Genomic DNA, 13973 nt, shown 5'->3' on the forward strand with positions numbered 1-13973 from the left:
TTCAATTTGATCCACCTGGCTTGTCATAGCAGACTTCCGTAATGCTATCGCTCAGTGTGCGTGGACTCCGCCTCTTCTACGTCAGGTGTTCCAGCAGGTGGATAAAACATTGATGAGGTGCAGCAGGCAGTACAATACTCTTACCACTGCTGTATTATTTCCTGAACAGTATTGTACAACACAAAGGAGTGACATGAAAAGCTGAGAATAACGTCAGAGCCTACATCCCACGTGACATAAATATAAGCAAGTGAGCTGCAAGATGATACTATTTTAAATAAAAGTAAAAAAATAACAAATGTATCATGAGGATGTTTAGGAGGCTTTTCATTTTCTATCATGAATTCCAGTTCACTTCTAGGAACAGCGGCTGGCTTTTCACTGTAACTTGTAGACTTTTAGAATTACATGGAAAAGCTGATCGGGCTTTACGTTCCAAAAAATATATTTTCAGTGAAAAATATCTTTCAGGACTAAATGTGGAATAATCAGAATACTTAACCCTCATTGGTCAGAAATGTTTCCTCTACCAGGCTGCACTCTGTGAATCAATTATTGATACATGTATAGACACAGGGAGGATGTAACCATGAAAGCATCTGGGAAAATTCATTTTAGTGTTGATATAATGAGGTAATATTATAAACACATACAGCTTGAACAATTCATACAACTTGCATATTAAAATTATTTCCCCACCGCCTCAAAGACTCGCACACAACAAAGAGTGAAAGAACAACACGTGGAAAAAGGTTTCAACTGTAATGTGGAAACAATCAAGAATGTGGCCCTTAAATTCAGTATGTAGTGACATTTCATTTTTAGCACCTGTTCCCATCAAACACTGTAAAATAGGCAGTCAGGATTAAGGCTAATCAAAAGTAGAGCAACATAAGTCCAGTGCTGTAGACCAACAGGAGAGTATGTATGCCAGTGTTCCTGGGAGTTATCCTCCACTGTCATTTTCTCCCCAATAACACTGAATTGTCTTTATGCACGTGCTCAATCAGCTGTTCCATCTTCACCAGCTCCGTCTGTCTTTGGAGGTGCAGCGAGCTCCGAATTCTCCTCCATGACGGGGTAGACCACCGCGCAGAGCTTTTGGCACAGATGTGTCAGTTTCCCTGGGAACAGTTGGGGATGGAATAATCTTGTTAGAGCAAAAGTAAATACATGAAAAACCTTCATTTCTAAAGGACTCATCATGGCTTTTATCCAGTTAATAAAGTCATTTTTCTGTATCAAACAGGGACCTGTCTAAAAATCTGCACTTTTCACACTGCATTGTATGAGATATGAATGTTGTGGTTGGTTTCCTTTTTGGTCCCATTTTTGTGTAAGCTGGCAACACTGTAACCTAAAATGTTGTTCATTAACTTCCTCCTTGCCTTTTGTCTCAACATTAAAGCTACTGGAGATTTCATGCCCACTTCATGTCCAACCTTGATTCTCAAAGATAAACACTCTCGCTGTAACTTCACTGCATGAATGACTGCTAAAGTGACAATATAGCTGATAGCTTGTCATTCAACATAATACATTTGCTCTGTAAAGTCAGTACATCTGAACACTCCTGAAATGTTAACATGGTTTGTATCAGTGTGTGAAAGTCAGTTCAATTAGGTTTAGGCACTGATGACAATTAATCATGTTTAGGAAATGAACCTGATTTTGACTAAAGTAGTGGTCCAAAGAGACTTTCACACATAGTCACAGTGGCCCTAAGCTATTACGCTGCCTGTTTGGAAAACAGCCTACTATACTAGCAGTACGTACTGATTTGTCCAAAATTCAGTATGTACTATGTGAACAAGAACAAAATCTGCAGTATGCCAAAATTCCCCGGATGTGTAGTGATTCAGGAAAATTTCCCAGTAAGCATCAGATGTTTCCCACATTGCACAGCGCTCATTCCGCTTTTTCTTTTCTCTTCTTTTTTTGGCGGGGGGAACTCAGTTTTTAGGTGCTGTGAAATGTATTAAATTCCATATAAAACACTTCCTAACTTCTAAAAGAAAAGCCCATAAATCTGTGAGAAATGCTGTATTTTCAGGAAGTCCTTTCACAATCATGAATCCTGTAGGTTTAAATGCTAAACATATGATTACACCCTCTTCTTTTTGGGGCAAAAAGACTAAGTGCTTTTATTATAATCAGAAATCTTAAATCACAAGTTAAACAGCTCCTTTTCTGACTGTTAAAGCTCAGTAAAAACTGAACCTTTCCTTTGCCTTTATTTAAAATACATTTGCTGCCTTACCCATGGTGATATCAAAACACTTTGGCTTGTTTTCCCAGTAGACCCCCAGGAAATACACAGGGACACCCGTCATCATGATGGCCAGACCGAGACCGCAGACGACTGGCTCGGAGTAGAGAGAGAAGACCAGCAGGAAGGCCCAGAACAGCAGGTAGATCACCGGCCACACCAGGCTCACCTGGAGAATGAGGGGACAGATAGTGATGTAATGTATGATGTAATGTTGGGTCTTAAAAGTCATTTGAGAGGTGCTCAGTGTTGTTTTTTTTACCTTGATGGGTCTATACAGGTTTGGCTCTTTGATACGCAGCACAATCTGACCGGCGACAGTGACGCCATAGAAGAGGTAGTTGATGAAACCCACATAGTTTATGAGGGTGTAAATGTCACTGGTGCACAACATCAGCAGAGTGGAGATCAACTGAATAACGAGAGGGGGAAGTTTTCATTTCAGCTGCGGGTGAGGACAAAAGCCACAAAAAAAGGGACAAAATTCAGATGCTGTGTTTCTGTTTGGACTCACAGTAAACAGTAAGGCTGGTATCGGTGTGCAGCGCTGGACGTGAATCATGGCAAGCAGACGTGGGAGATGGCCTTCCCTCGCTCCGGCAAAAAACAGCCTAAGAGACAGAGGCAGCATAAGTTATGGGAACAGAGCCAGCTGGTGCCTGTTCACCGTGTGCACTCCTCAGCCAGAAGACAAGGTCAGGAAACACACAGGTCGGTGATTGTGGAAGCAACAGTACAGTTAAAATCTGAGGGTAGAGAAATGCAGGATGAAAAAATGGAACAAACAGGAGTGCAGAGCTTCAAGATGTGATAGTCTTCAGTTGATGTAAGTAGAGTCAAATACAGCTCTACTAAAAAGAAGAATTCTCTGCTATGTATTTTACTCCTGTGAGCTTATCATTTTCACCCTGCTTATTCAACTCCTTCATGTACATTTAAGGTGCGTCTGTAAAAACAAGCAGAGCAGACACAGAAACTGGACAGAGGAGAAAAGGGAGGACAGAGGGGGTGGAGACATGAGAGACAAACTGACCGCGATGACGTGAAGAGGGAGCCATTGACCCCCCCAAACGTGGAGAGCGCCACAGAGATGGGCATGATCCATGACATTACTCCTAGCAATTTCTCTCCGAATGTCTGGGAGAAATATCAGGAGTAAAGAGAGACAAGAGGAGGAGACAACAAATATTCAAATATCAGCAACTAATCAGGGCGTTTATGGACAGGAGTAAAAGGGCGACATACTAAGCATGCAATTTACGGCTGCTGTAACAAAGCTTGTCTGAATGTGATTGCAGAGTCTTGTAAGTTTTTAACAACTTGCATATTCTAAAAGCAGTACTACTCAGGAACGCTTTCAGATTTGTGTAATGAGGGTTTGTTTTCTCACCACTGCCACAGCATTTGAGGCCAGCAGCTCCTGTGGGCTCATGGCGGTGACGTAGGCCACGTTGGCAAACACATAAACAAAAGTGACCACAGGGATCGAGATGAAGATCGCACGTGGTAGATTTCTGTGAGGATGAGAGGAACAATTGCAGACAAATGACATTACAAACCTTTGATTCAATATGTGAGACATTGGATAGATATTCAAACTATCTGTGAATATTAATGACTGGAAGAGTGGTTTTCATTTTGAGAGAGACCACACGACTCTCATGCTGGGTTAAAAGCCAAGGAGTTAAGTTTTAAGATGGGATTTAAAAGTTGGTAAGTTTGGGGACAATCTAATATAGAACTCTCTCTCCCCCTGGACGTACAAAATTCCACCTCTCCCACCACCTTCAAATCCCACCTAAAAACTCACCTTTTCCACCAAGCATAGGCACTCTAATCCGTCTCTTGGGGACTGGAAAGACTTCCCCTCCCCCTTTCATTCATCTAGTATTGTATTCTTTATTCTAATGTATGTATTTATTTACTGTTGTGTTGCTTTTATTATTGCTATGTTGTAAGGTGGCCATGGGTGTCCAGAAAGGCACCTATAAATAAAATTAATTATTATGAGGGGGGAGCTTGTTCCACTGTTTAGGAGCCACTGCTGAGAAAGCACCATCACCCCTAGTTTTCAGCTGTGTCTCAGGGACCACATGAGGCAGCTGATCAGCAGACCTCAAAGACCATGAGGGGGTGTAGCCTTACAGTGGGTGGGTGATGTATTGTGGTGCTACTCCATTTAAAGATTTAAAAACAAACAATAAAATTAATCCTAAAAATAACAGGTAGCCAGTGTTTGCCACTGACTGTATATCACACAATGATGGCAAAAGTGTATGCATGTGTCTAATGTATTTTGGTACCAACAACACTCACATTCTTCAGACAAATTCAGGACTCCACATAAAACATCAGACATGCTTAAAGGTTTCATATCCTCTATTTTTATGTCTTCATTGATAACCTTTGAAGAAGTTGTTTAATGCTTGAGATGGGTTAATAAGCCAAACTTCAGGTTTCTAATCTTACTTGCACAATCCTTTTCTTATCCATCAATGCGTTCTGTCATATTTGTGCCTGTGTTTTGTTAGTCTTGATATTGTCTGCATGTGTTTTGTTTTGTAATTGTCTATCGTATGATTTGTAGCTGTGTGGTTTTAAAGTCTTACTGTGTCTGTGTTGTGTAGGTACCTGCCTTGGGACTACTGATGAAATTTAGCTGGTGCATTTACATTGATGCTCAATGCATTAATGTTGATTAATGTGCATTGTCCCAACTCAATACACAAATAAATGAAAAATGTGTGTCTCTGATTCACTCGTGTACATGTGCGTGTCTTACCTGTATGGATCAACAAGCTCCTCTGTGACGTAGTTAAGGAAGTTCCAGCCTCCATAAGCAAAGGAGCCTTGTAGAAAGGAGAGAGCGATCAGACCCACATCGTAGTCTCTGAAGGTCTCAAAGGCGTGGACCGGCTCCAACCAGTAGTAATGGCCTGTGAACCATAAAGCAGTTTCCCATTAAACAGAACTGAAGTGTGACTTGATGTGGATTGCTTTTCACTTTCTCAAACGGAGCAGCAGAGGGCACCAGACGCAACATACAAGTCTTTCTTTCTTTCTTTAAAGCAGTCTGTTATGATTACTTCATGTTGCAGTTTACCACTTTAAGAGACTATATGCAGGCAGAGGTGAAATATGTGTTCACTTTAAATTTATTCAACAAAGACTTCTGCTTTATCATGAAGGACTTCTTTTTATGGAGATATGGTGTTTAAAAATAACTGTAGGAAACAATGTTTCATAAAGGTTTTGATCATCTGACACCAAATTTTATTTATGTCAACTAAATGCAAACGTGCATTCTCAGTGTAGTCAGAATTCAGCCCTGTAAAGTTCCTCATTAACACCAGATTACATCAAGGTCAGGAAGACACCACAGACATTAACTCACAAAATCAGAGGCCTCAGTGACATAAAATAAGACATGAAGGGCAGAGTCATATGAATATGTCTGCTCTCTGAGATGTGCATGTGTGTGTGTCTGTGGGTGTGTGTAGGGAGATTATCAGTGCAATACACAGCTATGGGGCTGTAATCCCTCTCTCATATTGAGATCACAAATCCTGCGTGATGCAAAAGATGACCTCAGTTTATCACGGTGGTAAACAAAGTGCTGCTACTTTAAGAACAGCTTTCCTCTATCTCAGTGCTATTTTAAAATCATCATTCAGGAAAAATGTGGGCTCCATGACGTGATTATTAAGAGAAGAAGGAGGGGGAAAACATCACCTTTGCAGATTTGGACTAAACCCATGATTATGATGAGGGCCAGGGCCAAAAGCTTTCCCGCTGTGAAGACATCTTGGACACACGTGGCCCATCGCACACTGTGGCAGTTCACCCATGTCAGCAACACTGAAAGACAGACACGCAGAGAAACAGCTTAAACACTATATATAGTATGTTTATAGAATACTTGGACCCACTTTTGATATTTGTAGAAATAATGCAGTGCAGGATGTGGAAAACAGACAACATGCAACTTAAGCATTGGTAAAAGCAGCACATCAAACTCAAACAAACACATCTTTCAACACTGAATCTCAATTTTGTATATCAGTTGAAAATGAATATGAGACTGAGCTCTTCGTTGCATCCCACCTGTCACATGGGAATTAATTTCTCTCCTTGTTAAATATTCATTTTGCCTTGCGCCGTTTTCGCAGCATAATTTAATACATGTGTCTAATCCAATAAAAGAGCTTATTGGCACAGGATTTTAAAGCATTTCACAATTACTCATCCTCAGTGCAAAAGGGAGCTTAGAAATGTCACACTGCACCGACAAAAAAAGAAAAGCTTGCCCTACGGTGGCCAACGTTGAACTGAAAAAACATAAACCTGACAACCTCAGAAATTCCAACTGCAGGATATTATTAGTTCTGCAAATAATATCTTGCAGCCTCCAGTACATATAGGATGCTAATCATTTCTAACTCCAGATTGACAGCTGAGGTGAATAACAGGCAAGTGAACAGGTAGTCCTTGAAGTTGATGTAAACTAGGCAGCAGGAGGAATAGGCAAGTGTGAGGATTTGCTCTTGTGCAGTGTTCCCAGTCTGCAATGGCCAGTACCTACCAAAAGTAGACCAAAACCAGCAACAGGGTCATGACAGCCAAAGCACAATGATGCATGTGGGGGAGTGGAGGCTGGCTGGTGTTCTCTGATTCCAAAAGAAGAGCTACTGGAGCTCACACTGCTAAAAAAAAGTAGATGCTGGTTCTGACAGAAAGGTGCCAGAACACTCGGTGCATCACAGTTTGTTGTGTGTGAGGCTGCAAAGCTGCACACTGACAAAATTGAAGGCATGTGGTCATAATGTAATGGATGAAGGGTGTGTATTCTAGAAATTTGTTCGGAACTCATTCATGTTGCTTGTCCCAAGTGCGATCTTATAGATAAATCCTCATCTTGATTATAAAATATATTTCACAGCAGGAATTTGCAAAAGGAGTTGTCTTAAAAAATGTTTCCAGTTTCCCTTAAAAATAAATTTCCTCAGGTGAAAATGTGACATCTCAAATTATCAGTGTATTGTATGATATAATAATGATAATAATTCATTTTATTTATAGGCGCCTTTCTGGACTCCCAAGGTCACCTTACAACATAGCAATAATAAAAGCAACATAACAGTAAATAAATACATTTATTAGAATAAAGATAGAATACTAGAAAAATAAAAGGGGGAGGGGAAGTCATTACAGTCCCAAAGAGACAGATTAGAGTGCGTATGCTTGGCGGAAAAGGTGAGTTTTGAGGCGGGATTTGAAGGTGGTGGGAGAGGTGGAATTTTGTACGTCCAGGGGGAGAGAGTTCCAGAGGCCAAGCGGCTGAAGGCTCTGGACCCCATGGTGGTCAAGCAAGCAGGTGGGAGGGTGAGTTTGATGGAAGAGGAGGACCTGAGACTACTGGTGGGTATTTTTGTATGGAGGAGGTCAATGACGTCCTGAGGAGCTAAGTTGTAGATAGCCTTATAGGCGAGGAACAGAATCTTGAAAATGATGCTGTATTTATTAATGGGAAGCCAGTGGAGTTGCTGCAGGACAGGTGTGATGTGGCTGGTGGAGGGGGTTCTGGTGATGATGCGGGCAGCCGAGTTTTGAACAAGTTGAAGTTTATGGATGGATTTGTCAGGTAAAGCAGGATATGTGCGGGTGCATTTGTTTGCTGGTTAACATATAAAAGCTCCTTTACTTCAGTGAAGACACTGTGAATCTGTTTTTGACTGCTGTTGAACATTTTGTGCAATACTCAATTTACAGTACACGGCCTCACAAGCTTTTAAACCTGCCACCTACAAGCTGTTCACTGACAGAGTGGAGAGTCTCTCTCACAAGGAATAAAAAGACAATAAAAAGGTTGACTCAAGTATAAGTCTTGAATTCCCCATGCCTGAAATAGTACTTCAAAGGAGGGCTCAACTGTTCTGCTTCATGATCTATATCTGTAAAAGCACAATCCTTCTTAGAAAGCCATGTAATCATCAGTTTTATCGAGTGACTCACGCAGGCAGACGGCAGCCAGCAGGCGGAGGCCGGTCTCTGGGGGCAGGCAGGAGGGGAAGAGGGGTTGCAGGATGTAGTTGGCGAAGGTGAGCGCGATCACAGCCTGGTTAGTCGGGTAGATAACCAACACGGCTATCCACAGCCGCAGAAAACTAAGGGACAACAGAGACATGAGGTTAATGAGCTGTGCCAAAAGACCTGTCACACACTGGAGTCTGAGAATACTCGCCCTCATTACAGTTAAATGTAATAGAAACACAAAGGCTAATACGCATATTAGCTAAGTGCATTATAGGAATGCAGTGAAGCATTGTTTTAAAAGACAAATGAAATGACTGGAAGTGGGTCAGCGATATCGTGGGATGCTGAGAATACAGGAGTACATTAAGAGAGGCTTTAATTACACGGTGAGCATAGAGCTGGGGGGGACGGTTACTGAATATTCTCATTACTTACAAATGGCTTGAAACAACCACATTGTGAATTATTTTGTAGAGTGCTTTTATGCATCATTTGACACAATACTGCATGAACAATGGACTGGAACAAAGCTTTTTCATACAGAAACCCATGTCATTTGTTTAAGCCCCATTGTGTACATAATTATGTGATTTTTAGTGTCTTTCTAAAAGGATTCGACTCTGAGGTTTTTGTTTTTGGACAAATTGCATACCAAGACAACAACGGTCCAGACTGTATTTGCCATCTGAGCATCTTTTAAATTCTCACGCAGACAAAGGGACTTAAATCAGGCCTTTTTCTACATCATCTCCATTTGTATATAGACTATAACCCTTACAGTTTTTGTAGAAGTCATGTATCTTATGAGTGCAGATGCAAGATTTGTTGTTTTTGCCTACCACCAGAAGAACTACAGGCAGCCGCAGATTGTTTTAAAGCCTACACCTTTACCTGTTCTGCAAACAAGAGCTACTAAAGTAATAACTGTATTCCAAAACGAGGAGTGCAAAGGATTTTGCAAGATTTGAAAGTTATGGATGTTTTGCAAAGACAATACAACAACTCTCTTCATGAGAGAAGCAAAGTTTATTTTAGACAGAGCTATGCGGACCGTGAGGACAGACCTGTGCACTCTGAGGGTAAAGTAAGAAATTCTTAGGATTCAAACTAAGGGAGGCATCACATGCTTTGTGCCGTCACTCTGAATTTAGTGCTTTCTCAAACAAGTCACTCAAAATCCTTCACACACTATCACATGATGCTTGTACAATGTGTTTTTGATAATCATGTCATCTTTGCTTGTTGATATTTAGTTTTTCTGCTCTTTGCACAAAGAAATTCACAAAGAAGAAACAATACTTTCATCCCTGCTACACACAAGGATACAATAACAAGAGTGGTGGCTGAGTTTGAAAGGCAGATGTGTTTTTTAAAGCCACAGTACTTTGCTGAAAAAATATAGCACAGCAATGCTAGGGCTATGGCTTTTTGCTCACAATGAATCCAGGTACATGTAGGCACTGCCAGCTCTCCTCCACCAGTGGGAAAAACTGTCCTACTTTATCTGTAAAGCACTCATACTGACAAGTGTATTGGTTTCTTATTAGACTATCTATCTGTGTTTGAACATCCCAATGAATGTGGCTGAGGTTGTCTTTAATCTCAGCCTGATAAATGAACATCTTTTTCCCTCACCCAGCGAGTCCTCCAAAGATGTCCTTCACATACGAGTAGTCTCCTCCAGACTTTGGGATGGTGACGCCCAACTCTGCATAGCAGAGAGCACCGATGGCTGTGATAGCTCCTGTGGAAACCCACACAATGATGGCCACGCCCACTGAGCTGGCGTTCTCCAGGACCCCCTTAGGACTCACAAAAATACCCGATCCAATGATGTTGCCTGAGCATTTCAACAAAGAACAGAGGACAGATAAGGACACATGTTAAAGAATGTTAGACGCTCAGCACATCAGTGTATTCCTTTAAAAACACACAAAATCATGTAAATGAGGATGTCTTGCTATTTCACAGTGGGACAAAAACAGCATGAAAATAAGCTCAAAGCTATACTAATGATTGCAGAGAAGGATACAGACAAGCTGCCCTGTCTCCTGTAGTGCTCATGTTTTACAGTTCTCCATCATAAAATTAACCTCAGGCTGTGTGCGGTCAACACACGTGGGAAAACTGCTTGTTTGAAATCTTTTTAGACTACTTCAAGGAAAAGAAAAATTAACCTTAGACCCACAACTGAGCTGTGTTTTCACTTTGATATCTACAAAGTGTTTGAAAGCAGTGCAAAGCTTTTACAGTTCTACCAACTGAGACAGCTGAAACATCTTTCTGTGCAGCTTTCTTTTGCTTTATTTTTTTCCCCCTCGCAGAAAAGATGTGTGATCTTTCTCTTTCAATGCCCGAAGAGCTGGCAGAATGAGTTCAACTCCTATGCCTGTCGGGACCAGCGGGAAACAGCAAATCAAAGTTTCAGGGCAAATATGGTTTGCTTCTCTGTTGAAAACATACACAGTGAAGATGTCAGTGGCTGGGAACGACATGGGAGCTTATTTAACTTGCTACTGAAGGAAGTTTGCATGAAAAACACCATAACTGTGATCAATTACTGGTTGTACAGGGTGATAAGCTTGCAACTAAGAGTTATTTTGATGTGATGTAAATATTGCTTGCAAACAGTCTCAATAAGACCCAGAACAGAGATGTTAAGATGTCTTTTTTTGTATATTTACTGATTAACCCAGTTTTAATGACATACTGCACAAAAACAAAAGTGCTTCATGTTTTAGTTTTTATATCAAATTACCCATAATAATCCATACATCAAATCAGGACCTTTATGAGGGTACAGCGACTACTTGTGAGTGAGTAGTGCAGTGATCCTGCTCTGACCATCGCCAGGCTGTGATATGGAAAAAGCTGTCTCAATAACGGTGGACACCCAGCCATTAGTGAGATTTATTCTTTTATTGATTTTTCTCTGCATATGTGAGAAAAAGATAGAGACAGCACAAGGTTCGCTGGAAACATGAATGTGACGATGAGAGTGTATGCACATGTATGATGCTGAGGGTGTGCTGAGGATGCAAAGTGAGCTCAACGTAGAGGGAGGGGTGGATGGGTGGGTTTGGGGGGTTTCAGCAAGGCAGGCTGGACCGCTTACAAGGATATGCAACATATTGTAAGCAAGAGAGAGTTATAGGATTGGGTTGATGGGATGTAAAATTGGATGTCATTTTTTCAGGGTTCTGACACATGCAAACTACAAGTGACCTCCAATAAGAGCACGATTTGTCGGGGATGATACTGTTGGTACAGTTTAAACAGCATCATACTAAATCTCAGTAATACAACCTGCTTCACAAGTTAGCATTGTGTAGTAAAAAGGCAAAGTGATTTAGAAAGCAGCATTTAGCTGTGTCAGTAGGCGTATGTCTTGCTGATGCGTCAAATGGTCAATTCAAATGTTGCATGAGATAGAAACAGAAAGCTCTATGTGACTGAATGATGGGAAATGCCTCATGAAAGCACTCACCGATGATAATGCCACAGGCGCTGACTAAGCCGATCTGTTTCTTCAGAGCCACTCCGGATCCTCCTGCATCTTTCACCGCACCAGACTGGGGGTCTGGGGGCTCAGATTGGCTTCCATCCCCGCTGCTGGTGCTCCTCTTCCTCGGACCTTGCGTCATCCTGAAGACCTGTCCAGTGTCCCCCCTCTTTCAGGCCCGGATACCTGGAGCAGCACCGCCCTGCTTATCCTACCAGTAAAGCATACATGAAGTTTTAAGGTGGGGCTCTTTGATAAAGTTTAACCCACCTGTTATCCTTGGGGTCAATTGGACCCCATTCAATGTTTAACGTCTCTAAATTAATTACTAACATAATTTTTTTGGCTTCATATTTCATGACTTTTCTTAATTTAATGGGGACAACTGGGAAAACATCAAATTAAAATGTTGATATGTTCCAATTTCCTGTAAAACAAATGTACGCATCTGTGTTCCTTGGGGTCAATTTGACCCCAGGCTGTTTTAGCTGTATATAACATAAGAAATACCAACATTTTACACACATTTGTTTTAGTTGTTTTGGATGATATTGAGGTCACTATAACCAAGGACACTTCTGCATGTGACTGCAGGAGCTGGGATGAAACCGCCAATCTTTAGATTGAGATATAATATTTCCAGCCACCATGTCTCTTAAGACATTCAATGATGTACTATGATATACGTTTTGATAACATATAAACATGGCAAGGCTGACAGAGCATGACAAACTCACAGGAGTTTCAGGTTCAGATTTAGGTTACTTGTACTTGTTTTGCAGCCAGTAAGATGTTAGGTCAATACAGAGTTAGAAGACAGAAGTCAGACAGAACAAAATACTTAATGTGCAAAACATACAAAAGTATCCTAAAACTAATCTAACAATAAAAATGGTTAAATTAATAGAAATGATAAAATGATAAAAGTGCTAAAGGTTCAATTTAAAACACACCAGAAAACAGTCAACCAACAATGACTAATAAAAACTATAAAATGATGTTCTGTTTTACAAGTCCTTCTAAATGCTTTAAATTATGTTTATGCTTAAAATATATTTTATTTAAAGGGCTATTTAGGTAGTCAACAAAAATATAAAGTACCTGACACATAAACCTGGGTAACAATCAGTTTCTGGAGGTTTAAAAGGATAAAAGATGTTTGTAAGTTTGAGGGTAACAGGGGGGTTAGGAGCTCTGCAGGTCGGATATATTTGCTGAGTAATTTCCCTCTCGCCCATTAGATGAGAATATGCCGGTGGCATTGGTTTCCATCTTTAGTTGATTACAGTGGAGATAAAGATAGAAACCCCATCCCAGCATTAATAATTCAGAGTGCATCACAAACATGGGCCCAGGCGGAAACTTTACCTTAGAGGCTAAGACTACTGTAGATAGAGATTTCAGTAGTTTGATCAGCGACACTGTGATAATGACAGTACATGTTGAGATATCTAAATTCAAACTGACTAATCTATCAGCTCTCGATGGGACTACCACGAGTCCTTCTTCCAGTGCCACCAACATAACCTGCTACTGCAATTTCTAATTAACCAATCAGCACTCCGCGCGTGCTCTTCATGTTTTTGTATTTTAAACAGGAAAGAATAAAGTTGTGACTCACTTTCTCAGCAGCTGCAGTGACCCACAAAACGCCTGAAAAGTCCGTATTATGTGACAGACTTCATGTTCGGTTTATTCCGAGCGGCTGGCCGTAATGAGCAGCAGGGTAACAAAGGACTCCCAGCTGACAGCCTCGAGAAATTGAAAAGCTGGTTATTTTCAGCCAATCAGTGCAGCTTAACGAGACAACACGTCTCAGGCCCCTCCCACTGTTGTTTCTTCCCCCATTGAGAAAATTTACAACCTGAACTAATACATTTTTTTTTTTTTTCAGAAATATATTTATTAGTTTTTTTAACAAACAAAACATATATACTTGGCTCACATATATATCACGGTGAGCATTCAAGTTAAGTTAATACAGGCGTCAGGCACAGGATTCACAATGTACATTGCAGAGGTGCAAAGATAGAGGAAAAGAGAATAAGGGAATAAATAGATTTGAAAATAATAATGATGATGATAATAAAAAGTTGTGTCTATAGCACAAAGCTCCTTGTAAGAATAGTGGAAACATTTAGCCCAATGTATACCAGGAAGGGTTCCCAT

At 40.8% G+C, this 13973-nt stretch overlaps 1 protein-coding gene across 3 annotated transcripts; it reads right to left on the reverse strand.

Moving 5' to 3' along the window:
* Window positions 1-595: 595 nt before the first annotated feature.
* On the reverse strand, window positions 596-13562 carry slc7a8b (solute carrier family 7 member 8b). Of its 3 annotated transcripts, none has more exons than XM_034703711.1 (12): window positions 13426-13562; window positions 11790-12015; window positions 9938-10142; window positions 8282-8433; window positions 6002-6127; window positions 5052-5205; window positions 3660-3783; window positions 3303-3406; window positions 2784-2880; window positions 2532-2681; window positions 2261-2438; window positions 596-1124 (listed from the first exon to the last, which is right to left on the reverse strand). In XM_034703711.1, the coding sequence occupies exons 2-12, from the start codon at window positions 11944-11946 to the stop codon at window positions 1003-1005; spliced, it is 1569 nt and encodes a 522-aa protein (XP_034559602.1). In that variant the 5' UTR covers window positions 11947-12015; window positions 13426-13562; the 3' UTR covers window positions 596-1002. The 3 variants fall into 3 exon arrangements, with proteins under 3 accessions (XP_034559602.1, XP_034559604.1, XP_034559605.1); XM_034703713.1 differs by having other exon boundaries at window positions 11790-12019; XM_034703714.1 differs by lacking the exon at window positions 13426-13562 and adding an exon at window positions 13173-13288.
* Between the last annotated feature and the right edge of the window lie 411 nt (window positions 13563-13973).

The sequence above is a fragment of the Notolabrus celidotus genome, chromosome 15, assembly GCF_009762535.1.
Source record: "Notolabrus celidotus isolate fNotCel1 chromosome 15, fNotCel1.pri, whole genome shotgun sequence".
NCBI classification, from domain to species: domain Eukaryota; kingdom Metazoa; phylum Chordata; class Actinopteri; order Labriformes; family Labridae; genus Notolabrus; species Notolabrus celidotus.